The 25,082-nt window shown below is 41.4% G+C and overlaps 1 protein-coding gene across 1 annotated transcript in view; it reads left to right on the top strand.

Annotated features, from left to right (window-relative positions):
• Window positions 1–24,640, top strand: part of LOC123482971 (T-lymphocyte surface antigen Ly-9-like) — a 29,790-nt gene extending 5,150 nt beyond the window's left edge. Inside the window, exons 3-7 of the mRNA XM_045212226.1 lie at window positions 21,493–21,783; window positions 21,954–22,223; window positions 23,476–23,571; window positions 24,045–24,089; window positions 24,247–24,640. Of these exons, the coding sequence (XP_045068161.1) occupies window positions 21,493–21,783; window positions 21,954–22,223; window positions 23,476–23,571; window positions 24,045–24,064 (677 nt within the window). The 3' untranslated portion in view covers window positions 24,065–24,089; window positions 24,247–24,640. The remainder of the gene's footprint in view (window positions 1–21,492; window positions 21,784–21,953; window positions 22,224–23,475; window positions 23,572–24,044; window positions 24,090–24,246) is intronic.
• Window positions 24,641–25,082: the final 442 nt, after the last annotated feature.

The raw sequence follows: 25,082 nt of genomic DNA, 5'->3' as shown, positions 1-25,082 counted from the left end.
AATTGCGACTCCACTTTGTCGCTATACTGATGTTTTGCCAGTTTAATTGCCTTGCGGAGTGAGTAGCTACACTGTTTGTATTCTGCCATATTCCCAGTCACCTTGCCATGGTTGAATGTGGTGGTTCGCGCTTTCAGATTTGCGCGAATGCTGCCATCTATCCACGGTTTCTGGTTAGGGTAGGTTTTAATAGTCACAGTGGGCACAACGTCACCTATACACTTCCTGATAAACTCAGTCACCGTTTCAGTGTATACGTCTAAATTATTTTCGGAAGCTTGTTCAGTGTAAATTGAAAAGCTGAAAAAATACAAAAAAATGAATGGTTATTTTAGTGTCTATATAATGGACAATTCCACCATTTTTCAACCTCATATTCATTATCTCCAGCACTATACCAGCATTTCTATGATCTGTAGTTAAAAACATAAGAAGAAAAGTCCTAAAAAAATGCTTCTGTGGATAGTGTCGTATCGGGTGAATGGTGGCCATTATTGCTGTCAACAAAGAGTCCGTTCAAGCTGCATCGTGTTAGAGGCTTTTATTAAAATCACGAGGTTACAGCATAAGTACAGACCCGCGGTGTCCGGAGAACGGCTCCTCAGATTGTCATGGCCGTTCCCCCCTTTCTGTAGTCTAGCCCCTATTTATAGACAATGCAAAAAGATGCTCCCTCTTCTGGCCAATCACCAGTCTCCCCTGTCTACAACACACTTCCTGTATGTTGTACGTGACGTTACACTAAAAACATTCCCTCTTCATGAAAAACATTTAACAAAGACATAATCTTCAGATACGATAATAGGATTGAAAGTAAGCATAACAGTGATTTTCAAAACCTGCAACGACTTTCTATTTTCTTGCTCCCTACGTCACTGCGAAGTGTTTTAACGGTTTTAATTTTATGAGGTCATCGAAGAGAAATTTAACTTGATATGTTTTTCTACAAAATGTACAAATGTGGCCGTTTCTACATATGTAGACACTGGTATTGTGCTGGAGATCATGAAAATTAGGAACATTTTCTAAAGAAATCTACCTGAGACACAAAAAAGCCTTTAGTTGCAAATGTACATGAGTCTCTATCAACCTGGACATGATTCAGTTCCATTTACATGTTATTATAAATGTGGGCCTGAAAAAGTTCTTTCTTTCTTGCCATGGAAATACAGCGAATCAGATGCAAAGCAACTTCACACTTGAGAACTTTAAACACTTATTCTCAGCACAGAACTCAGTCAACAGGAAGTGGTTTTCAGTTTGTCAGTCACACACATAGAGATTTATAGAGGACTCTAGTTCCCAAAAGCCAGTTTTAGCATGGGCAGTGCCATTGAGAACTTTTACCATTTTGAAGTAGTCAACTGGGTGGGACTTCCTATGTGTTAAGGAAAGATCACATAACTACATCAGGTCATCAGGAGGGATCAGCCAATTAATTATACACATAAGCAAACATTCCATAACTGCTTTATACCTGTTCAAACACTCCAGGTGGCACAATACACCCTTTCAGGTTATTTACCAACTAATAGAAGTAGTAGAAGACTACATCAAAATGGAGATGGACTTAATGGCGCTGCCCGTGCGCTCACAGACGCCATAGTGGGACAGATACAACGTTGAGATCTCTATACATCTCTATGCTCACACCTTAAATTGGAGCTACACCCCCTCACCCTAACCATTTCCTACAATGGATGAAGATGTAACATGTCTTTCAAAATCGAAAGAAAGTCAGCGCTACTCTCTGATCAGCTTTCTCCATTAAAATCTTACCTTACTATAAGAATTATTTCACATTACTGACGATGGATCAGCTCCTAGACAGATATTACCACCCTACGGCTGCAAATATTGAGGCGGCTAAGGCTTATTTTAATGCTTACCCAATGAAAATGCACTAGGCCTAAATCACTGATTTGGCACATCCTTGCGCCCATGTTAGCAGGGCCTTGCACAAAGCATATTCTGTCTGCACCGCGCCATCACTTTGGAGGGCAGCCTGCCTGCAGAGTGCTAGTTGCCAGTCGGGTAACCCTGTTCTTCCTCACAAATAGCATAATACATTCTACAGAATATATTACATCCTCATCCCATAATATTGAAGGCAGAGCGATGTTACAGCTGCCTATCTTTAGACATGTAGCCAGAAGCCAGTCAAATAGGCCTATCTGAAATATGAACATGATCAATCAAATCTGGCAAAGATGAGACAGTAGTCACTGGTGTGGAGAGGAGTAGGCAGAAGGCAGTCACAGGTTTAGAACTACTGAATTTATTTAAGCACCATAGATCAAAGCGAGACGAAACCCAAACGCTGTTGTGCTCAAAATATATCTTCATAAACAAAAAGGCACAGGGCAAACCCAAAGTGCAAAATATTAAGTACTCAGGAAATAGTAGGCACGATTCCTCTCAGGAAAACAAGTAACATATACAATGACCGACAAAAACAGAGGGAGTATGTATACAGTGATAGAGTGGGGATTGGAACCAGGTGTGTGTAATGATGACGAGACAAGTCCGGGGTTGATGAGTGAGGGGCGTTTGCCAGCAGCAGGTTCCGCAGCAGCTAGATGGTCGGCGACGCTGAACGCATGAGCTGGACAGGAGGGGGAGCCAAAGCGAAGACTGGTGTGACAAATGCACCAGGCCTAAATCGCTGATTTGGCACATTTGCAAACCTCCCCCCAAAAAAACAATTCCTGAGTCACAGACTCATTGAGAAAGTATTACAAAAAGAGGGGAATGCAGCGACATCTGAATGAGTTGTACAAGGCCATTAATCAACAGGAAAACGCTCATCCAGATGCAGCGCTCCTAGTGGCCGGGGACTTTAATGCAGGGAAACTTAAATCCGTTCTACCTAATTTCTACCAGCATGTTAAATGTGCAACCAGAGGGAAAAAAACTCTAGACCACCTTTACTCCACACACAGAGACGCATACAAAGCTCTCCCTCGCCCTCCATTTGGCAAATCTGACCATAACTCTATCCTCCTGATTCCTGCTTATAAGCAAAAACTAAAGCAGGAAGCACCAGTGACTCGGTTAATGAAAAAGTGGTCAGATGACGCAGATGCTAAGCTACAGGACTGTTTTGCTAGCACAGACTGGAACATGTTCCGGGATTCTTCAGACAGCATTGAGGAGTACACCACATCAGTCACTGGCTTCATCAATAAGTGCATCGATGATGTCGTCCCCACAGTGACCGTACGTACATACCCCAACCAGAAGCCATGGATTACAGGAAACATCCGCACTGAGCTAAAGGGTAGAGCTGCCGCTTTCAAGGAACGGGACTCTAACCCGGACGCTTATAAGAAATCCCGCTATGACCTCCGACCGAACCATCAAACAGGCAAAGAGTCAATACAGGTCTAAGATTGAATCATACTACACTGGCTCTGACGCTCGTCGGATGTGGCAGGGCTTGAAAACTATTACAGACTACAAAGGGAAGCACAGCCGCGAGCTGCCAAGTGACACAAGCCTACCAGACGAGCTAAACCACTCCTATGCTCAGCTCGAGGCAAGCAACACTGAAGCATGCATGTGAGCACCAGCTGTTCCGGATGACTATGTGATCACGCTCTCCGTAGCCGATGTGAGTAAGACTTTTAAGCAGGTCAACATTCACAAGGCCGCAGGGCCAGACGGATTACCAGGACGTGTACTCCGAGCATGTGCTGACCAACTGGCAAGTGTCTTCACTGACATTTTCAACATGTCCCTGACTGAGTCTGTAATACCAACATGTTTCAAGCAGACCACCATAGTCCCCGTGCCCAAGGACTCTAAGATAACCTGCCTAAATGACTACCGACCCGTAGCACTGACGTCTGTAGCCATGAAGTGCTTTGAAAGGCTGGTCATGGCTCACATCAACAGCATTATCCCAGAAACACTAGACCCACTCCAATTTGCATACCGCCCCAATAGATCCACAGATGATGCAATCTCTATCGCACTCCACACTGCCCTTTCCCACCTGGACAAGAGGAACACCTACGTGAGAATGCTATTCATTGACTACAGCTCAGCATTCAACACCATAGTGCCCTCTAAGCTCATCACTAAGCTAAGGATCCTGGGACTAAACACCTCCCTCTGCAACTGGATCCTGGACTTCCTGAAGGGCCGCCCCCAGGTGGTAAGGGTAGATAACAACACATCTGCCACACTGATCCTCAACACGGGGGCCCCTCAGGGGTGCGTGCTCAGTCCCCCTCCTGTACTCTCTGTTCACCCATGACTGCATGGCCAGGCACGACTCCAACACCATCATTAAGTTTGCCGACGACACAACAGTGGTAGGCCTGATCACCGACAACGATGAGACAGCCTATAGGGAGGAGGTCAGAGATCTGGCCGTGTGGTGCCAGGACAACAACCTCTCCCTCAACGTGACCAAGACAAAGGAGATGATTGTGGACTACAGGAAAAAAAGAGGACTGAGCACGCCCCCATTCTCATCGACGGGCTGTAGTGGAACAGGTTGAGAGCTTCAAGTTCCTTGGTGTCCACATCACCAACGAACTATCATGGTCCAAACACACCAAGACAGTCGTGAAGAGGGCACGACAAAGCCTATTCCCCCTCAGGAGACTGAAAAGATTTGGCATGGGTCCTCAGATCCTCAAAAAATTCTACAGCTGCACCATCGAGAGCATCCTGACTGGTTGCATCACCGCCTGGTATGGCAACTGCTTGGCCTCCGACCGCAAGGCACTACAGACGGTAGTGCGTACGGCCCAGTACATCACTGGGGCAAAGCTTCCTGCCATCCAGGACCTCTATACCAGGCGGTGTCAGAGGAAGGCCCTCAACATTGTCAAAGACTCCAGCCACCCTAGTCATAGACTGTTCTCTCTGCTACCGCACGGCAAGCGGTACCGGAGTGCCAAGTCTAGGTCCAAAAGACTTCTCAACAGCTTCTACCCCCAAGCCATAAGACTCCTGAACAGCTAATCATGGCTACCCGGACTATTTGCACTGCCCCCCCACCCCATCCTCATTACGCTGCTGCTACTCTGTTAAGTATTTATGCATAGTCACTTTAACTCTACCCACATGTACATATTACCTCAACAACCTCAACTAGCCGGTGCCCCCGCACATTGACTCTGTAACGGTACCCCCCTGTATATATAGCCTCCCTACTGTCACTTTATTTTACTTCTGCTCTTTTTTTTCTCAACACTTTTTTTGTTGTTGTTTTATTTTTACTTTTTTTGTTTAAAATAAATGCACTGTTGGTTAAGGGCTGTAAGTAAGCATTTCACTGTAATGTCTGCACCTGTTGTATTCGGCGCATGTGACCAATACATTTTGATTTGATTTGATTTGATGAGTAAAGTATTTTGCAAAACTATTTTCAACTTGAATAAATGCTGCACTTATTAACAATGACCAACACAATTCCAGTCAAAATAGAAGATTGTAAGAAATACTGTAGCCTACCATTATTATATCGAACCCCTCAACATTTGTTTCCACTATCATGTATCCCAGTGGTTTTGAAACTTTTTTGACCCAAGGACCCCAAACATTTATGGTACAAAACTTGCAACCCTGCGTACGCACGTGCACACATGCAAACACGCGCGCACAATCGCTGCGCAAATGTAGTCTGTCATTAAAGTTATAAATGGTGATGCATTTTTTCTAAAGCCAGTAGACTACAGAAAAAAACTGTGTTTTACACTTGCATTTGGAGCTGAAAGTCATTCATGTTAGCAGCCAATATCAACTAGGGATACAGGCTATCATGTCCAGTGGCAATTTTAGCAGGTCAATCTTGGTGGGAAAAAGTCCAAATATTTTTTGGGGATGCATGCCAGCAAAGCCACTACACAACACAACGCTAAACAATACTTTAATTGGACTATAACGTTGACAAACGGTACCCACAAACTGTTAGGGCCTACATAAAGCTGTCCCAACAGCAGAGTCCCAACAGCAGTCCCAACATCTTACCACTGCTACACCTGGCTATCAGCAGAGCCTTGTCTGGCAGCGAAACTTTCAGCCTCATTTACTGCCTTTTAAAAAAACATAGCTGATATGGCTGACTTGCTTAAACAAATGTGGTTTCTACTGACAATTGAGACGTACAAAATATGGCATAAGGGCTGATGTAAGTGTGGTGTGGAAGTCAGGCGCAGGACACCGAAGCTTAGTCCAACAAAGTTTACTAGTTAACCACTAGGCAAAAATACAACAAACGGCCTCAAAAACACACAGAGGCGAGCGATTACGCAAACTGTGCGTAAACTCCAAAACAACAAACAGAGCAAACACGCAGCACTAACTGACATGCGAAAACAACACACAACCTAACCAATACAAAACAGGCAACTTATAGAACACATAATCAGACGCAAACGGACACAGGTGCAATAGACAGACAAAAGCAATCAAACATAGAAACATTCAACGGTGGCAGCTAGTACTCCGGGGACGACGAACGCCGAAGCCTGCCCGAACAAGGAGGAGGAGCAGCCTCGGCAGAATCCGTGACAAAGGGGACGACAAGCCAATAAGAGGCAATCCATAATTTTGATTAAGACATTAATGAGCGAACTAGGACTGATGTAGTCAATATAACTATTTGTTCAGCACTTTAGAAATGTACAGCGACAGAATTCAGAACATGGGCCATTCTTACAGTATTCTCCCTGTACACCAAGTCAGAACCATAGGATAAATAAAGGGGACATATAAGCAGACAATGAAAGCTCTTACAATATTCGATGATGACATTTATCTAAAACAGGCTATGGGCTACATGTGCACCACCAAGTCATAGTAGTAGGCTAAATTATGAGGGGAAAGAGACCAAATTATTAGGGTGAGGCACATTTTCGAGCTCTCCCCGTAGATTTTGCGGTGATGTAGTGTCCCCATCAGTGACACTGAGCCAATCACGGCGCAACTAGAGAACATTACCAACCCCTACGCTCTCTCCTTTCCGTTGGCTGCCCAACCACCAGAGAAAGCACTGAGCTAGGCTGAAACACCTGCATTTTGGAGCTGCTTTACTCAAGACAGCAAAAAAGACACCATGTTTGTATATGGATTTATTAACTCAAATATTTTTTTTTTCAAAATACAGTTTGCAAACTGATATGTGACTGTCGTAACGAATGAGTGGTGGCAATTATTGCTGATGAACAAAAGGAGTCTGCTCATACGGAACGTTGATCATAAGGTTTATTCAGATCACAAGTTTCAGCATGAGTAACAGACTCGCGAGGTCTGGAGAGCAGTGTCCTCCAATTCTAATGGCTGCTCTGCCCTCTCTTCTTCGTGTACCCCTATTTATAAACAATGCAACAAGATGGGCTCCCTCTTCTGGCCAATCACCAGTTTACAACACACTTCCTGTCTATTGTATGTGACATTATACTAAACATTGCCTTTTGATACTAACATAACCAACATTCCATTTCTTCATGAAAAACATTTAACAAAGACATAATCTTAATACACTACATATTCCCCCCTTCGAGACAAAACTAAAAAGTCTCGACAACAATAGGATTATGACCAGTAACAATTTATCTTATTGAGTATCTTTAACATTAAACCAAAAACATTCTCCTCCAGAGTGTAAATACCTTTCTATGAAATATGAACAACTGTTTATAAAGTATGAATACATTACTATGAAATATGAACAAATCTTTATGGAGTGTAAGAGCGAAAAACTGTCTGGCAACCTTCCATCCATATCAATCAAGACAGTAAAATTCTCTCACGGTCCCTCTGCCCCAGGCAACCACCTCGGTACTCCAGATAACCTCATAAACCATGTAAATGCATTTGAAACTATGATGCAATTAAATACACATCATTCTACAAAAATTAATACATAAGAATATGACACAATTATGTATTACACATGTCTATATTTCATTCCAGACACTGGAATGTAGTCCACTACACTTCATCTCCCTGTAGTCTCCTCTTCCAATGGACTTGTTGATGATGGAATCAGCCACACCCTCCTTGTTTCATCTCCTCCAGTCATATTGTTTCATATTGTCCCTTCATATTGTCCTTGTTTGAGTATTTCAATCTCCATATGTTCCCCCAAATGCTTCTGGAAGAAAAGAAAAGAAACCAAACAGTATCTTTTCCAAAACAAACACTTTCAAATTGAACATCAATATCAACTAAGAATATAGAAATGATATATAAATGATGTATGAATCACATAAACCTATTCCCACCTTTGATTCATAAATCATACCAACATCACCCTAATATTGAAAAAAAAAAAATGAAAAATGATGAAATAATCAAAAATTATATTTATCCATTCAGTTCCACTGGTCCATCTTTATCCAGATCAGGAACAATCAACACCGACATCTGAGTGTTGTCTCCAGGCACTCTCCAACCTATCTTAATATCATAGCTTTCTCAAAGGTCAGTAACAAATTACAAACATCACACAGTGTTATCAAAGCTGAAACTAAAATCTGACCCATCACTGCCCCTACTGGGCCTAACTGATTTTGCAACCAAGTCTTCTCAGATCTCCCAAACGCATCCCTTATAATGCATATATAACCCTAGTGATAATATCTGAACTCAAAGTACACTTAATATTATCAATATGATCTTCCCAAATGTTACACCATACCATGGAAAAAGTCCCCATAGTCACATTGTCAGGCAAAAGCTAATCTTTTAACCATCAAAGTCCTGCTGTTCCTACTAACTGATACATAAAAAGTAACATATTTGTCATCTCTAACCTTATGTTCATGCTTATCCAAAGTCATCATATAATCATCACAATCTGATATTCCCATAAACATACCCCTTATATCATATGTTTTATTAGACCAAAAACAACTTTTAGCCCTTCCTGGTTACACCTCAAATGCTTCAGGGCTTGCTGTTACCTGATTTTACTTTCCATCTAACAAATGCACACAAGTTAATTCACTTAACCCAATACCACCTAAGCCTAGGCTTAAACAAATGTTTTGACAATGACATTATTTTATCTGTTACTGACTGTTGCTGCTGATACAACAGTCCTGACAAAGCATAAGATTGACACATATTTGATAGAGGTCGAACGACCGTCTCTAACATGTTTGGTTCTGGAATTCTCAACAGACATGGACCCTCAAGATTCCTCACTGATCCTACAGAATGAGCTGCTGGAACCTGCCCATCTATCTCTAATTTTCACAACAGAAGAATCAAACCACTCCCTTTAGTTTCTCTCTCCCCTAACGAGCGGCACTGCAGATACCTCTCCTTGTCTGTCATCAAAATCAAAGACCTCATCCTGTCCTCCATGATAGTATCCTTCACTATTCTCTCTTCTACTATCTGCTCTCCTATTTTAACCCTATTCGTCTTGCTACCCCCTTTAATTTCAGAACAGTTGTTGTCGGTGTTATACTTCCTATCTTTGCTATTGCCATCGTATCATTAATCCCTTCCAAAGTTACCATAAAGTAGTTGACTTAATTGCTGTATCAACCCTAATTACTTCTAGTGACAAAGCTACCGATATCCTATGTGTATTATCTACTGTTGAATGATTACTGTAATCTACTCCTCCTGAACTCCCTCAATGACTGTGGAGACTACAACAGACCTCAACTCTTCCATTATAAGCGTTACTTTATGAATTACATAGCCCTTTAACCAATAATTCTTAACCGGAACAAATTTTAATGCTTGTACTAGATAAATACACATATATTCTCCCTGACCTTTCTCTGTAACATTACGCAACATAAGTGAACAGTCACTCCTAACCCTCTTCTAAACTATACCTCCTTTAATTAGGTGCCACAGCTTCTACTCTTGATCCTGATAACAATACTTCTTCTCCATAATTATCTCTCCATATGGAAGAAACGTCCCCATCCTAACCCCAAAATTGGCGCTGGAGCTATTGGTTCCCTTATAATCAAATGCGATATATTTATGGCTTTAATAACTATCAATGTTGAAAGAGTTAAATTGCTTCTCACTGTTGTTATAATAGACTGAAGTGTTAATGTCCTTAGTTACTCCTAGTTTTTCCCCAAAGAAAAAAGTTATCTTTGCTTGTACTTCCATCTATCACCACTAGTGTTACTTTTTCCCCAAATCTCAGTCCTTTCTCTAATCCCTGATTTTCAAACTTTTGATTATAAAAAATACACCTATAATTACCTTGATCTCCCTGCTGGGAACTGTAACTATAGATACTCAATCACCCTCAATCTTCTCTTATCCATGCATCTGCTCCTAACTTATTTTAATGTAATCTTTTCTCTCGTAACATTTAAAACTTTTTCCCCTGATTTATTCACAAAATCTTTTACCACCAAATTTTTAGAATATGTGATTGGGACAGTTCCCCACCTGCTTCTGACTCATTACACACAGACTTGGCAAACATCTAAACACCTTTTAGCCTAGCCTGAAATCCCTTCCAAAATGCAATTTTTAATGAAATAGTATTTGCCAAGCCTATGTAAAATTGTCATAACATCACATATCTTGTAACAGTCTCAAAACCTTTTTTTTTTTACTTGATCCTCTGCCGCATCACGTGATCACTTCCTGTATCTCCTCGCTCCCCCTCTCTCCTGTCTCTCATGACAAGGGACAAAGACACAGAAACAGCTTTTAGTAGTTAATGCAATCACTGAGTATTTCCAACCATTCAATATTCGTTCGTTCTACATTATTCACTCTAAGACTAAACTCAGAACTAAATAGATCGCTCAAAAACATTTATTTTATTTTAATCCGTCATTTAATTACTTAATTCAATTTATTATAATCCGTTACCATATATCTAATTTCTAAATTCAATAGGTCACAAAACAAGTTTCATCTTTAACCAACCGCAGTTTAAACTAGAATACTCGTGTTAAAATCTCTCCTCTTTGTCTGTGTCCATTTTCCCCTTGCAGGGTAACGCCAAATGGGACCTATGACCTTAACCCACCATTTTGGTTTGTAGGCTTAGCACACCCACATGTTGTAGTTTTAGCCCCGTAAAATCAAGCGCATGCGCACATCCATTCAATCCCATGCTTGCCATACAATAGAACGATAGCATTAAGCTACAGCTTCACTATTTTATACCTTATACTCACACAATTACACATAACAGAGCTCACATTTGCGTAGAACTTTCAGTTCCACCACATACAAACAAGTTTAAGAGGCTTGAATCCATCGCAGTGGACCTCTAAGGTTAAAGTTATCATGTAGCACGCAACACAATTAGCATTTAGCAATTAGCATTTAGCCTTTAGCTTTAGGTACACTGTGACACAACACACATTTAGCATTAGCCTTTAGCATTAGCCTTTAGCCAACTGCGGCCTACAACATGTAACAAAACCCGCATTGCGTCTTTAATTGATTACTGTTTCGTTTGCCCTAAATTTATTCTGCCGTGAGTATGACTATTTAAATGAGCAGTTCCACCCACGCAAATATCCCGTCGGACAGAAGATGAGCAGCCAACCCCCAAATAAATTTTCAACCAAACCCCAGTCCCAGACTGACCTGAAAATTCCTAATGCCTTTCCAGGATTTTGGCCCACCCTGCGGTCGCCTCGTGTGTCACGAGGGCTTATCTAAACCTGCAATGCTCTAAAATTGTATACATATCTTGGCCCCGACTGTTCTTGACTTACTATTCAAGCAACACATCTCTATAAACAATCCCTAAACTCTAACCACTTTTGCGCTATTTTTAAAATTTGTATAATGATTAGCCAGACACCCTAGTCATCAGCAAAAACACCACCTGAGGCACGGTCGTAATGGTACATTCCTCCAGTGTACACAAGCAGCAACAAAACCAACAACTTAGCTGTGAGAAACACTCACCCTGGTTGGGTCATGACTCCAGACCGAAGTTAGCTTGAGTTAGCTTGGCGACTGCAAATGCAACAGAGGAGGATTGCAAAACCACTCCTGGCTAGCTCGCCATTTGTCGTATCGAATGAGTGGTGGCAATTATTGCTGATGAACAAAAGGAGTCTGCTCATACGGAACGTTGATCATAAGGTTTATTCAGATCACAAGTTTCAGCATGAGTAACAGACTCGCGAGGTCTGGAGAGCAGTGTCCTCCAATTCTAATGGCTGCTCTGCCCTCTCTTCTTCGTGTACCCCTATTTATAAACAATGCAACAAGATGGGCTCCCTCTTCTGGCCAATCACCAGTTTACAACACACTTCCTGTCTATTGTATGTGACATTATACTAAACATTGCCTTTTGATACTAACATAACCAACATTCCATTTCTTCATGAAAAACATTTAACAAAGACATAATCTTAATACACTACATGACACCTATTAATACCACTGATCATGTCACTTCTCTGGCGTCCAGAGAAAGCAAAATCATACGGGGCCTACTTGTAGCTTAGGTTGCAGGATCGGATGGAAAGCATATTCTGTCTGCACCACGCCATCACTTTGGAGGGCAGCCTGCCTGCAGAGTGCTCGTTGCCAGTCGGGTAACCCTGTTCATCCTCACAAATAGCATAATACATTTGACAGAATATGTTACATCTTCATCCCATAATATTGAAGGCAGTGCGATATTACAGCTGCCTATCTTTAGACATATAGCCAGTAGCCACCCAAATAGGCCTATCTGAAATATGAAAATGATCAATCAAATCTAGCAAAGATGAGACAGTAGTAGATTTCTAAACAGTATTTTATATGAATGATAAACGTAGGTCTACTCTGTTTTTTGTAGGCAAACTGGAATAAATTAAGCAAGTTATTTCTGGTCACTAATCTGGATATGCGCGTCCGCCGCTGCTGATGACTGGTCATTGGTCAACAATCAAGACCCACTTTTTGGTTCTAAAGCATAGATGAGATTTGCGGGCAGTTGGTTCAGAAAAACAACAAATAGGTCTAATGTATACCATGGCAAATGGGCATGTGCTCTGCATGAAATATATTCAGACAAATTACAGACAGTAGACGACAAGGAGCAAAATAGAACTAAATTGTTTGAACATGAAATGTAGGTATTTCAATATGATTGAAATAGGCCTATAGCCTACGGTTTATATTTTAATGAAGTCATCTTGGTTTTCATTTGAAGCATGTTTTTATAATGGCTTGTTTGTATCAATTGCAAAGACATTGACAACTTTGTATTTGAAGTCAACTTTGTTTAGAAGTTATCCGCGGTCACAGAGAGACGGATAAAAATGAGATTCTATGTTTAGCGGAGATCTTCTGTGTATAAAGTGACGTCGGGTGTCGAAACAGCATCTAACGACGCACTTAACTGTTCTACAAGTGGTCTGAGGTAGGCGTTAGATTATGAGCGTTTTCAAGTGCAACGTTAATAACGATGGGTTCGGGAAACAGGGCGGAGATGCTCCTACGAAGATTCGAACAATGAATTTTGCCTTAAGATGCTTTTGGGAAACTGGACCCTGGTTACTTAATTACCAGTAGGTCTATATCCAGACATTTGTGGGCACAGAAACAACTAAAATCATTCCAATCGCTATTAGAAGGCAAATGCAGTTTAGCGGAATACGTTCACTGACTTTAGGACCATGCAGGGGAAGGCTGTTTGTATGGCTGGCTGTCTTTATTGAGAGCAGAGCGCCATATATAATGACGAGATGCTCATGTTGCCCTAACAATGGGAGTCGTCCCAAAGGCGGGAAGGCAGGCGACAAGTTTAGGTCCAAAAGCAGGCAGCTAATTATTGTATGGCATTATACAACGGGTGGGTCTAATCCTGAAAGCTGATTGGTTAAAACCGCATTCCAGCCGGTGTCTATTCCACAAGTTACCACCGGCTAAATCTAAATCTATGACGTTAAAATGCCAATTTACTCTGTTCCATTTGACTGCGCAATCCACTGTCTCATCAGTCCAGCCAGGCACTTTATAAACTTGATCTCCATTATAAAAAGCATCTAGACATTATCTCACATTTCTTTCAGACTAACATTTAGCAGAGATTTGTATAAACCTTGCTGTCTGTCTCCAACATTTGCAACATTGTTTCAATATTCAAATTTTATCTCCAGCTGTCAGGATGAGACAGACAGGCAGCCTTTCTCAGCCAGTCGAAATCATGAATCAGCTGGCATCTTTTTTATGGATAAATACAAAGAAATGTCAATTGAAAAAAGGTAAAACGAAACGAAGTGCAGCTAGTTTGCAGTCTTTCCAGCTTCAGTTTGAAGTGATTGTGTTAGCTGTGTTGTTGGCTAGCTCCTCTGAACCACAGTGTCCTGATGAGTGAGCACATTTTCTATGCCAGGCGAATTCGCGCCTCATTAACTCATTGTTGTGGATGTATCCGAATAAATGTCACTAGAAAACAGTTTAACAAATGAAAATGCAGCTACTTTGCTGTTATTCTGGCTGCACTTTCTGACATGACTGTAAGTTAGCCGTAGTTGGCTAGCTAGCAAGCAAGGGATAAGAACGTTGCCAGACAGTATGGCAATGGAACATTTAGAACGAACGACTGGTTCAAGTCCATAGATAAAGAACAAAAAGACTGAACAACTGGGTCGCGTCTCTAGCAACCGAACCGATAGAACGAACAATCAGCTGGCTTGGGTAGCAACCCTAGATTTGTGTCGGGACTACATTTTGTGGAAGGATGAAATAGTATGAATACATTTTTGCATCGGATGCATCTCAATCCACCTCATCCGCCTATGTCACACTTCCACATCTGTGGTGAAAGGTGACAGAGCTAGAGCAGTGTTTGTCAGACCATGAGACATCCCGAAAATCGGTCTTCTCACAAAATCGTCTGAAGAGTTTGAACTTCTTTTGCCTACAAAGATGAGACTCTCACGAACACAATGGTGTTTTGCTCCACAAGCATCTTCCGTCGGGAACAGTTTGGGCTACATACTAATATGACCCATCTGTGGAAAGGTGAGACTCTCACAAACATGTACAGTACACGTTGGTTGTTTTAATCTAGGCCGCCCACAGGCCTCACAAGACTCGTCAGTAGGTTCCCGGTACCAGTTGAAAAAATTAATGGAAGTATACAGTATATGGAGACTGTTTAGTGCCAAAAATATAAATGTTTCCTGATCTTTCTTATATCTAAGGGCTTAGACTCTTATAACAATAGAGCTGATGGAACAAATCGCATTGTTTAGCTTAAAATGTTGATAAACTATTATTTCTTAATATTTTAGCCGCAGCAAAGGACTACGCATGAATGTTCCAAAATGCAATTTGCGGGAAAACACTGTTTTAAAATGTGCACCGCACATGCAAGCGGTTTCATGGACAGAGATGGAAATATCCCTTAGAAAGAGTAAAACTAAATGCATGCTTTTCAATCGAACGCTGCTGGCACCCGCCCACCCGACTAGAATCACCATTCTCGACGGGTCTGACCTAGAGTATGTGGACAACTACAAATACCTAGGTGTCTGGTTAGACTGTAAACTCAACTTCCAGACTCACATAAAGAATCTCCAATCAAAAGTTAAATCTAGAATCGGCTTCCTATTTCGCAACAAAGCCTCCTTCACTCATGCTGCCAAACATGCCCTCGTAAAACTGACTATCCTATCGATCCTTGACTTCGGCGATGTCATTTACAAAATAGCCTCCAACACTCTACTCAGCAAATTGGATGTAGTCTATCACAGTGCCATCCGTTTTGTCTCCAAAGCCCCATACACTACCCACCACTGTGACCTGTACGCTCTTGTTGGCTGGTCCTCACTACATGTTCGTCGTCAAACCCACTGGCTCCAGGCCATCTATAAATCGCTGCTAGGCAAATCCCCTCCTTATCTTAGCTCATTGGTCACCATAGCAGCACCCACCCGTAGTCTGCGCTCCAGCAGGTATATCTCACTGGTCATTCCCAAAGCCAACACCTCCTTTGGCCGCCATTCCTTCCAGTTCTCTGCTGCCAATGACTGGAACGAATTGCAAAAATCTCTGAAGCTGGAGACTCTTATCTCCCTCAATAACTTTAAGCATCAGTTGTCAGAGCACCTTACCGATCACTGCACCTGTACACAGCCCATCTGAAATTAGCCCACCCAACTACCTCATCCCTATATTGTTATTTATTTTGCTCTTTTGCACCCCAGTATCTCTATTTGCACATAATCTCTTGCACATCTAGCATTCCAGTGTTAATACTATTGTAATTATTCTGCACTATAGCCTATTTATTGCCTTACCTCCATAACTTGCTAGGATAATGCCTTTGGCTGCTAGAGAATGAAAGAAAGTTGAAAGAAAACCAATAGAACAGGAGAATGCATATGACTATGTCTTTATAAAAATAATTGCCCCTCCGTTTCTATGGTGGGTTTTTGCCTATAGGCTACTTTGAAGCAAGGTAAGACATGCCTCATAATATGATGTAAAACATCCAGAATCTAAACAATTCAGGAACAGGAAATATTTTACATTTACATTTTAGTCATTTAGCAGACGCTCTTATCCAGAGCGACTTACAGTTAGTGAATACATTTTTTTTATTTATTTTTTTATACTTGCCCCCCGTGGGAATCAAACCCACCACCCTGGCATTGCAAACGCCATGCTCTATCAACTGAGCTACATCCCTGCCGGCCATTCCCTCCCCTACCCTGGACGACGCTGGGCCAATTGTGCGCCGCCCATGAGTCTCCCGGTCACGGCCGGCTGCGACAGAGCCTGGATTCGAACCAGGATCTCTAGTGGCACAGTTAGCACTGCGATGCAGTGCCTTAGACCTAATGATAGGCCTAACCATCTTCTGGTAGATTGAAAGGCTTTCCCAAAAAAACGTCTCTATTAAACGTTAACTAGCTAAAAAGTAGCCTATGCCTACCTGTCAGAATGATATCATGATTATTTGCGTCAATCCGTAACTCCATCTCATGTGTTACAGAAACACCGGTAATCAAACAGTAGTGCTAGGTGCCTGCACACTTGAATTAAAGGGTCATCTACATTTCTTCGATTTTTCCAAGACCTCGAAAGTGGTCTCCTGATGTGGTTTAAGCATTGTTATGGACTTAGAAAATACAATTTTGTTGTTTTTCAGTTTAAAAAAAAAGTGTGACTTTGAGAACGAAACCCTGAAAAAAATGTGGGTTAATCTGAAACCTGTGAATTTCTGACTTAGTTTTTCTGTTTCAATAGTAGGCCTACTATTAGCCTACTGCACAGTACAGCTTGGGTTGGCCTGACTGTGAAAGACCAATATGGGATTTATCATTTTAGGAATGTCTCTATTTCACATATAATTTTTCACATAATGGCGCCTTTCCTTTGCCGGGCGTGTGGTTTGGGAAAATGTTGGAAAAATTTGAGTATACCCACTTCTCCAGGCACCACTACACCACTGATAGTTACCACAGACAGAAGGCAAAACCCAGACACATCACATGGGCTATGAAGCTGAAGCATCCTTTTAGAACATTTTCTCACCACCAAATATAGTAGTGAGAGGAAGTCCAGTCATAGGTAGTGGGAGAGGATGGAACTAGGTTCAACTGGGCCGACATTTTGCTAATTTTCTCATAGATGAAACATCTGATCTCAATAAATGTTTTCTGTTCCCAAAACTAGAATCTGTTACAAACACAATGCACTAAGTTTTATAGGCTTGACACAAAGTTTATTTTCAAATGGCGTTGTTTAGAAGGATTGCAAGGTCAAATTGAGTTTGTGCAGTGCACAATTACACATGTCCATATCTATGAGTTCATCCGACTCTGGGTAAGTACAAGCGCTGTCTTCATTGCCAAAATCACATAATGTGTTCGTTATCAGCTGTGTACAAGCAACTGTCTCCTGAGCGTCAAGCAGCAGCCAAACGGAGCAGTTGCTATGGCTACTCACAAGCAGAGCGGCTGTATCGCATTAGTGGAAACCAAGACTGTTCTATCAAGGTAACAAACCCGTTTTGACTAGCAGAAGTGACTTTTCGACGTATTACGCAGGTTAGGAAAATTAACGTGGCAGGTTAGGATAATTAGGACAGGACAAGACGGGACTGGAATGAATATTCACTCCTGTGTCAACCTCTACTGTGCACACATGCACTTCACAATGGAGGCGTTCCCTAATGGAAATATGCAAATACATGCTCCTTGCTTGTTCTGCCACTATGCTTCATTTGCAAACGGCACAGATGAACCATCTTGGGTTAGTTATAAATATCTTTGTCATTACAGTTATTGGTTAGCTATCAAATTTGAGCCTTATTGGCAAAACAAGACATGATATAAAGAACAAGATAAAACTAGCTGAAATGAGCAACCTACGATTCACCACATGGCAGCTTCATGTCATTGTTGCTAGCTATCTGGCCATCCAGAATCACAACAACACACAGACTTTCTGCCACGTTGAGCGGGTGTGTTCATAAATTCACTCTGGCTATCTACAGAGCGCAGAATAACTGATGAATTTACGAACGCTCAACACCCGTTGAATATGGCCGGTGTCAGTAAACGTTGGCAAAAAAGCGTAATGAAATTGTTGCCAGCAGAACAGTTACAGTCACCAACACTCTGGATAACATGAAAACAGCCTAACCAGCTCTGCTACGGCGAGTAAAATGGTCAGAGTGAGGTATTCTCTCATTTGTGTCTGGAAGTAGCTAGCAAGCTAGCCAATGTTAGCCAGTTAGCTTGGGTGCTTGACTACCGTTGTGTGGTCAGAATGCGTGCGCTCTAACAGACAATCTGACAACAATCTGAATTTTACGAATGCCCAGAGCGCACTCTGAACGCAAACTAGCACTCCAGATTGAATTTACGAACACACCCGAAGTGTGTGCATCATTTTCAACTAACCCGTCTATAGGCAGTGCTTTTACACAATGTAGAAACCTAATATTCCACAAATAACTTTGTTATTTCCAATGACAGGTTTTTGTATCAACATTTTAGCTTTTTATAATAAACAAATGTCTTTACAGGGTTAAATATTAGTTATTGTGGGCAGTGTCCGCAATAAGGTCACACAGGGAACCACTTGTGGATTTGAAAGCTCTAATGCTCCACCTCAGCTCCACCTCCGATACAGTGAAAACAACCACTACTCTAAACTGCAATGTTCCCTCTAAGCTGCAATGTTCCCTCTAAGCTGTAATGTTCCCTCTAAACTGCAATGTTCCCTCTAAGCTGCAATGTTCCCTCTAAACTGCAATGTTCCCTCTAAGCTGCAAAGTTCCCTCTAAGCTGCAATATTCCCTCTAAACTACAATGTTCCCTCTAAACTGCAATGTTCCCTCTAAGCTGCAATGTTCCCTCTAAGCTGAAATGTTCCCTCTAAACTGCAATGTTCCCTCTAAACTGCAATGTTCCCTCTAAGCTGCAATGTTCCCTCTAAGCTGAAATGTTCCCTCTAAACTGCAATGTTCCCTCTAAACTGCAATGTTCCCTCTAAGCTGCAATGTTCCCTCTAAGCTGAAATGTTCCCTCTAAACTGCAATGTTCCCTCTAAGCTGCAATGTTCCCTCTAAGCTGAAATGTTCCCTCTAAACTGCAATGTTCCCTCTAAACTGCAATGTTCCCTCTAAACTGCAATGTTCCCTCTAAACTGCAATGTTCCCTCTAAGCTGCAATGTTCCCTCTAAACTGCAATGTTCCCTCTAAACTGCAATGTTCCCTCTAAGCTGCAATGTTCCGTCTAAACTGCAATGTTCCCTCTAAACTGCAATGTTCCCTCTAAGCTGCAATGTTCCCTCTAAGCTGAAATGTTCCCTCTAAACTGCAATGTTCCCTCTAAACTGCAATGTTCCCTCTAAACTACAATGTTCCCTCTAAACTGCAATGTTCCCTCTAAACTGCAATGTATCCTCTAAGCTGCAATGTTTCCTCTAAACTGCAATGTTCCCTCTTAACTGCAATGTTCCCTCTAAACTGCAATGTATCCTCTAAGCTGCAATGTTTCCTCTAAACTGCAATGTTCCCTCTAAACTGCAATGTTCCCTCTAAACTGCAATGTTCCCTCTAAGCTGCAATGTTCCCTCTAAGCTGAAATGTTCCCTCTAAACTGCAATGTTCCCTCTAAACTGCAATGTTCCCTCTAAGCTGCAATGTTCCCTCTAAGCTGCAATGTTCCCTCTAAGCTGCAATGTTCCCTCTAAGCTGCAATGTTCCCTCTAAGCTGCAATGTTCCCTCTAAACTGCAATGTTCCCTCTAAGCGGTGTGCGTATGCGGCCGCGCTACTGCTGCACAGAATAAATATCAGCCCATGGAGAGAAGCACGAGATTGAACTTCACTCAACTTTCTAGAGTTTTCCCTGTTAGTTAACACTATCAACATTTCCCTTTACTGTGGCAATTGTGATCGAATCAACGCAATATCAGCGGCAGGGAGACTAGGCAGGATCGATGGAAAGATGAACGGAGCAAAGTACAGAGAGATCCTTGATGAAAACCTGCTCCAGAGTGCTCAGGACCTCAGACTGGGGCAAAGGTTCACTTTCCAACAGGACAATGACCCTAAGCACACAGCCAAGACAACGCAGGAGTGGCTTCGGGACAAGTCTCTGAATGTCCTTGAGTGACCCAGCCAGAGCCCGGACTTGAACCCAATTGAACATCTCTGGAGAGACCTGAAAATAGCTGTGCAGCAACGCTCCCCATCCAACCTGACAGAGCTTGAGAGGATCTGCAGAGAAGAATGGGAGAAACTCCCCAAATACAGGTGTGCCAAGCTTGTAGCATCATACACAAGAAGTCTCAAGGCTGTAATCGCTGCCAAACGTGCTTCAACAAAATACTGAGTAAAGGGTCTGAATACTTACGTAAATGTCATATTTCAGTTGTTTTTTTATATATAAACTTGCAAACATTTCTAAAAACCTGTTTTTGCTTTGTCATTATTGGGTATTGTGTGTAGATTGATGAGGGGGAAAAAAACAATTTAATCCATTTTAGAATAAGTCTGTAATGTAATAAAATGTGGAAAATGTCAAGGGGTCTGAATACTTTCTGAATGCACTATATTTCCATGTTAAAATGTTATGGGATACATTTTCTCCATTGTTTGTGATGGTAGGCCACTCTGGTAGACCTACATTATGATCAAATAGCTACAGTAGCCTACTTGACCACTGTTTAAACTGTAACCTAAAGTGGGTACAGCCTCATTGTTTATAGTACCCGTGCGCTGGAAGTTGCACAGTATTTTCACAATGTTCAATTTTGCGCTCAGCAGACCTGAAATCTGCTCAGTTCTGAATTTTCTTTTAGGGAACATTGTCCACAGTATATATATTTTAAAAAGTCAGATAGTTGGAAAGGTTTCAAGTTGTCTTCAAGGGCCAGATTTAATAAATGGTGCACCCAAAATGAATTCATTATTGAGGACAGAATAAATAAGTAAAAAAGCAGTCAGGAGAAATAATACATTGGAACACAGTTTCATGTCTTAGCCTGGTTTGTTTTTGGTGTTTTATCCCTCACTGAAAAAACAGGTGCAAATTATTCCTCTCTCTTTAGGGATCTGGGCTGAAGTCACAAAGGAGAAGTATGGATTGAAGGGGGGTTCGGTGTGCCTGCCTGTAGAAGAACCACCGGAGGAGCTTGCAAGCCAAAGTTGGAAGGTCAATAGTACCATAATAGTTGCTGACAAAATGGTCTCTCCTAAATACATGGAGAAAGTGGAATATAATCCAGTGAACCACTCTCTGTGCATTAAGAATCTGAGTGAAAAAGACAGGGGAACTTACATTGCAACCTATAAGAGAAATTGGGAAGAGTCAACTACTACATACATACTAACAGTACAGGGTGAGTTTGGTCCACAATAGGCAGCTATCAGATTTTTCTCATTGTTTGATTTAATTGTCTGTGACTGCAGTGTTATTGACAACATCTTACTTTTTACATTTTATATTTTATCATCTGCTAGACCGTGGAGAATAATTATAACTCTCTCTTTCTCTCTCCTGGTTGGTCAGCGCCTATATCCAAGATGGTTATCCAGACGGACATCAAGCTATTGGCCAACCAGTCCTGTTCAGTGTGGCTGCTGTGCAACGTGTCAGTCTGCTCCAACCTCTCCTACACCTGGGAGAGAGGGAATGAGACGTACAGGGACGACCAGCAGATACACTTCTCTCTGTCACCATCAGACGGAGACATCAGTGTAACCTGCACTGCCTCCAACCTAGTCAGTGAGAAATCTGCCTCTACAACAGTGAAGTGTAGTAATGACACAACCACCCCAGGTAACCAGATATCATAATAATCCACTCCATACACTTCAGTGTGCTGATATGCTTATGTTGTCAAATATCATATATAATGTAATATTCTCTTAACATTCTGTTAGACATGTTTTAGAGCTTCATTTACAGTCACCTCCAAAAGTATTGGCACCCTTGATCAAGATGAGCAAAAAAGACTGCAAAATAAATACTTCAAATACTGAGCTATAGTGTATGCTCAAAAGAGGGGGACATTATATTATTTTATTCTAACATAATAGCTCAGAGAAAGAGATTTTGTTCAACAATTAATGATTTAGTTTCTCAAAAAGATACTTTAGGTGTCAAAATTATTGGCACCCCTTTTTCCAATACTCCAGCACCCTCCCTTGCGCGGATGTTATATTGCCTACCCTCACCACCTGGGTTTGGCCCGTCAGGAAGTCCATGATCCAGTTGCAGAGGGAGGTGTTAAGTCCCAGGGTCCCAAGTTTGGTGACGATTTTGGAGGGGACTATGGTGTTGAACGCTGAGCTGTAGTCAATGAACAGCATTCTCACATAGGTATTAGTTTTATCTAGGTGGGTGAGGGAAGTGTGGAGTGCAATTGAGATTGCATCATCTATAGATCTGTTGGGGCGGTATGCAAATTCCGAGTGGGTCTAGGATGTCTGGGATGATGGAGTTGATGTGTGCCATAACCAGCCTTTCAAAGTACTTCATGATTAAAACCTGGTTGCCTCTGCCAGGAAATTTAACACGAAATCAACATTTTGCAATGGCCATCTCAGTCTCTGAACCCCATTGAAAACCTGTGGTTTGAATTGAAGAGGGCAGTCCATAGGCACAGACGAAGGATATCAAGGATCTGGAAAGATTCTGTATGGAGGAATGGTCTAAGATCCCTCCCAATGTGTTCTCCAATCTCATAAAACATTTTAGAAAAAGGCTCAGTGTCGTCATCCTAGCAAGGGGAGGGTGCTGGAGTATTGAAAACAGGGGTGTCAATCATTTTGAAACCTATCTTTTTGAGAAGAAAATGATTACTTGATTAACAACATCTCTTTCTCTGAGCAAATGTGTTAGTATAAAATAATATAATTTTCCCAATATTTGCAGCATACAATATAGCTTAGTATGTGAGCTATTCATTTTATAGTATTTTTTGCTCATCTTTACCAAGAGTGTAAATCATTTTGGCGGTGACTGTAGTTATACTGTATGATCTAATAGCATAACATTGACATGGGTGATATTATTGACTATCTTACAGGGCAGGTGTGGTATAGCATCTGCATCAGAGTGTCAGTGGTGCTGATCCTCAATGTAGCTGTGGCAGTGTATTACTGCAGGGGCCGCCGTAACACGGGTATGCACAGCATAGGGGCCTCAACTATATAAAGTCACATTTCAGGTGGCTCTGCAAGTATTCATAGGATGATTATGATGTTGCATAAGCATAATTAAATACTTCTTTTTTTTTACGTTGGCCTTGGAATATTATGGAAATTTGAAAAACTGAGAGGAGCCTCATCAGTGTTTCATTTATGAATTACTGGTTATGTTTGTGGATGTCCTGTTTAGTATCTATCTGATTGGTTGATATTTTGTTCTTGTCAAACACAGCATATCAAATTGATAACACAATATATTCGGATGTTATGGGCAACACAACAGTTAAAGATGTATGTATGCATTGCCGTTATTATGTATCTGAATGTGTGTAAGCCCATGTAAGTGTAGCCTACTGTAATTTCTGATTGCTGTGTATTTTTATGTTTTTGTGCAATGTTCATACACTGTGTTTATGGTTTTAAGTATCTATTTCTGTTTTTATTCCAGACAAGAGGGACTGTGGATGACCTGGCTGACCCAAGACTGAACAAGGTGAGAGCGAGACATGAATGGTCATACCTGATGTCTTTGAACAAAACATTTAATAAAACAGTCTATGAGTGAATGGCAGACCATGTAGTCTACATTGGAAATTGTCTACCTTTCATGATGCTGAAACAGTTTCTTCTTGGTTGTCTGTCACATTTAGCCTCAGACTCTGTATGACACGATCAAAATTGGACGCCCAATAGCGCCCTCTTCTGCCTACCAGGAAGTACTGTGAGCTGAGCAGGTTATGGTCATAGGATTGGCCTTATATCTCTGCACCCTAGGCTACATTCTGTAGATAGTTGTTACTGTTCAGTTTTATCAAGACCTGCACATTTCTGACATTTTTGTGCTTATTTTTTTTCTGATTGCAATCTTATCCCTTTGTTGTTCCTCATATATATATACAGTGTCTTCAGAAACTATTCACACCCCTTTACTTTTCCACATTTTGCTATGTTACAACACATTTAAAATTGATACAATTTAGATTTTGTCACTAATCTACACCATAATGTAAAAGTGGAATTGAGTTTAGACATTTTCTCAAATTAATAAAAAATGAAAGCTGAAATGTCTTGAGTCAATAATATTCAACCCCTTTATTATGGCTAGCCTTAAGTTCCGGAGAAGAAAAAAAGTGCTTAACAAATCACATAAGTTGCATGGACTCATGCTGTGTTCAATAATAGTGTTTAACCATTTTTTTTATGACTACCCCATCTCTGTACCCCACACATACAATTATCAGTAAGGTCCCTCAATCAAGTAGTGAATTTCAAGCCCAGATTCTACCACAAACACCAGGGAGGTTTTTCAATGCCTCACAAAGAAGGGCACTGATTGGTAGATGAGTAAAACAAAAAAATTAAATAAGATGCTGAATATCCCTTTGAGGATGGTAAAGTTATTAATTAGGCTTTGGATGGTGCAAAGATACAGGTGTCCTTCATAACTCAGTTGCCAGAGAGCAAGGAAACTGCTCAGGGATTTCAC

The sequence above is a fragment of the Coregonus clupeaformis genome, unplaced genomic scaffold, assembly GCF_020615455.1.
Source record: "Coregonus clupeaformis isolate EN_2021a unplaced genomic scaffold, ASM2061545v1 scaf0001, whole genome shotgun sequence".
Taxonomy (NCBI): domain Eukaryota; kingdom Metazoa; phylum Chordata; class Actinopteri; order Salmoniformes; family Salmonidae; genus Coregonus; species Coregonus clupeaformis.
Note: the sequence above shows the minus strand (reverse complement) of the source record. Positions and strands in the feature narration are given on the sequence as shown.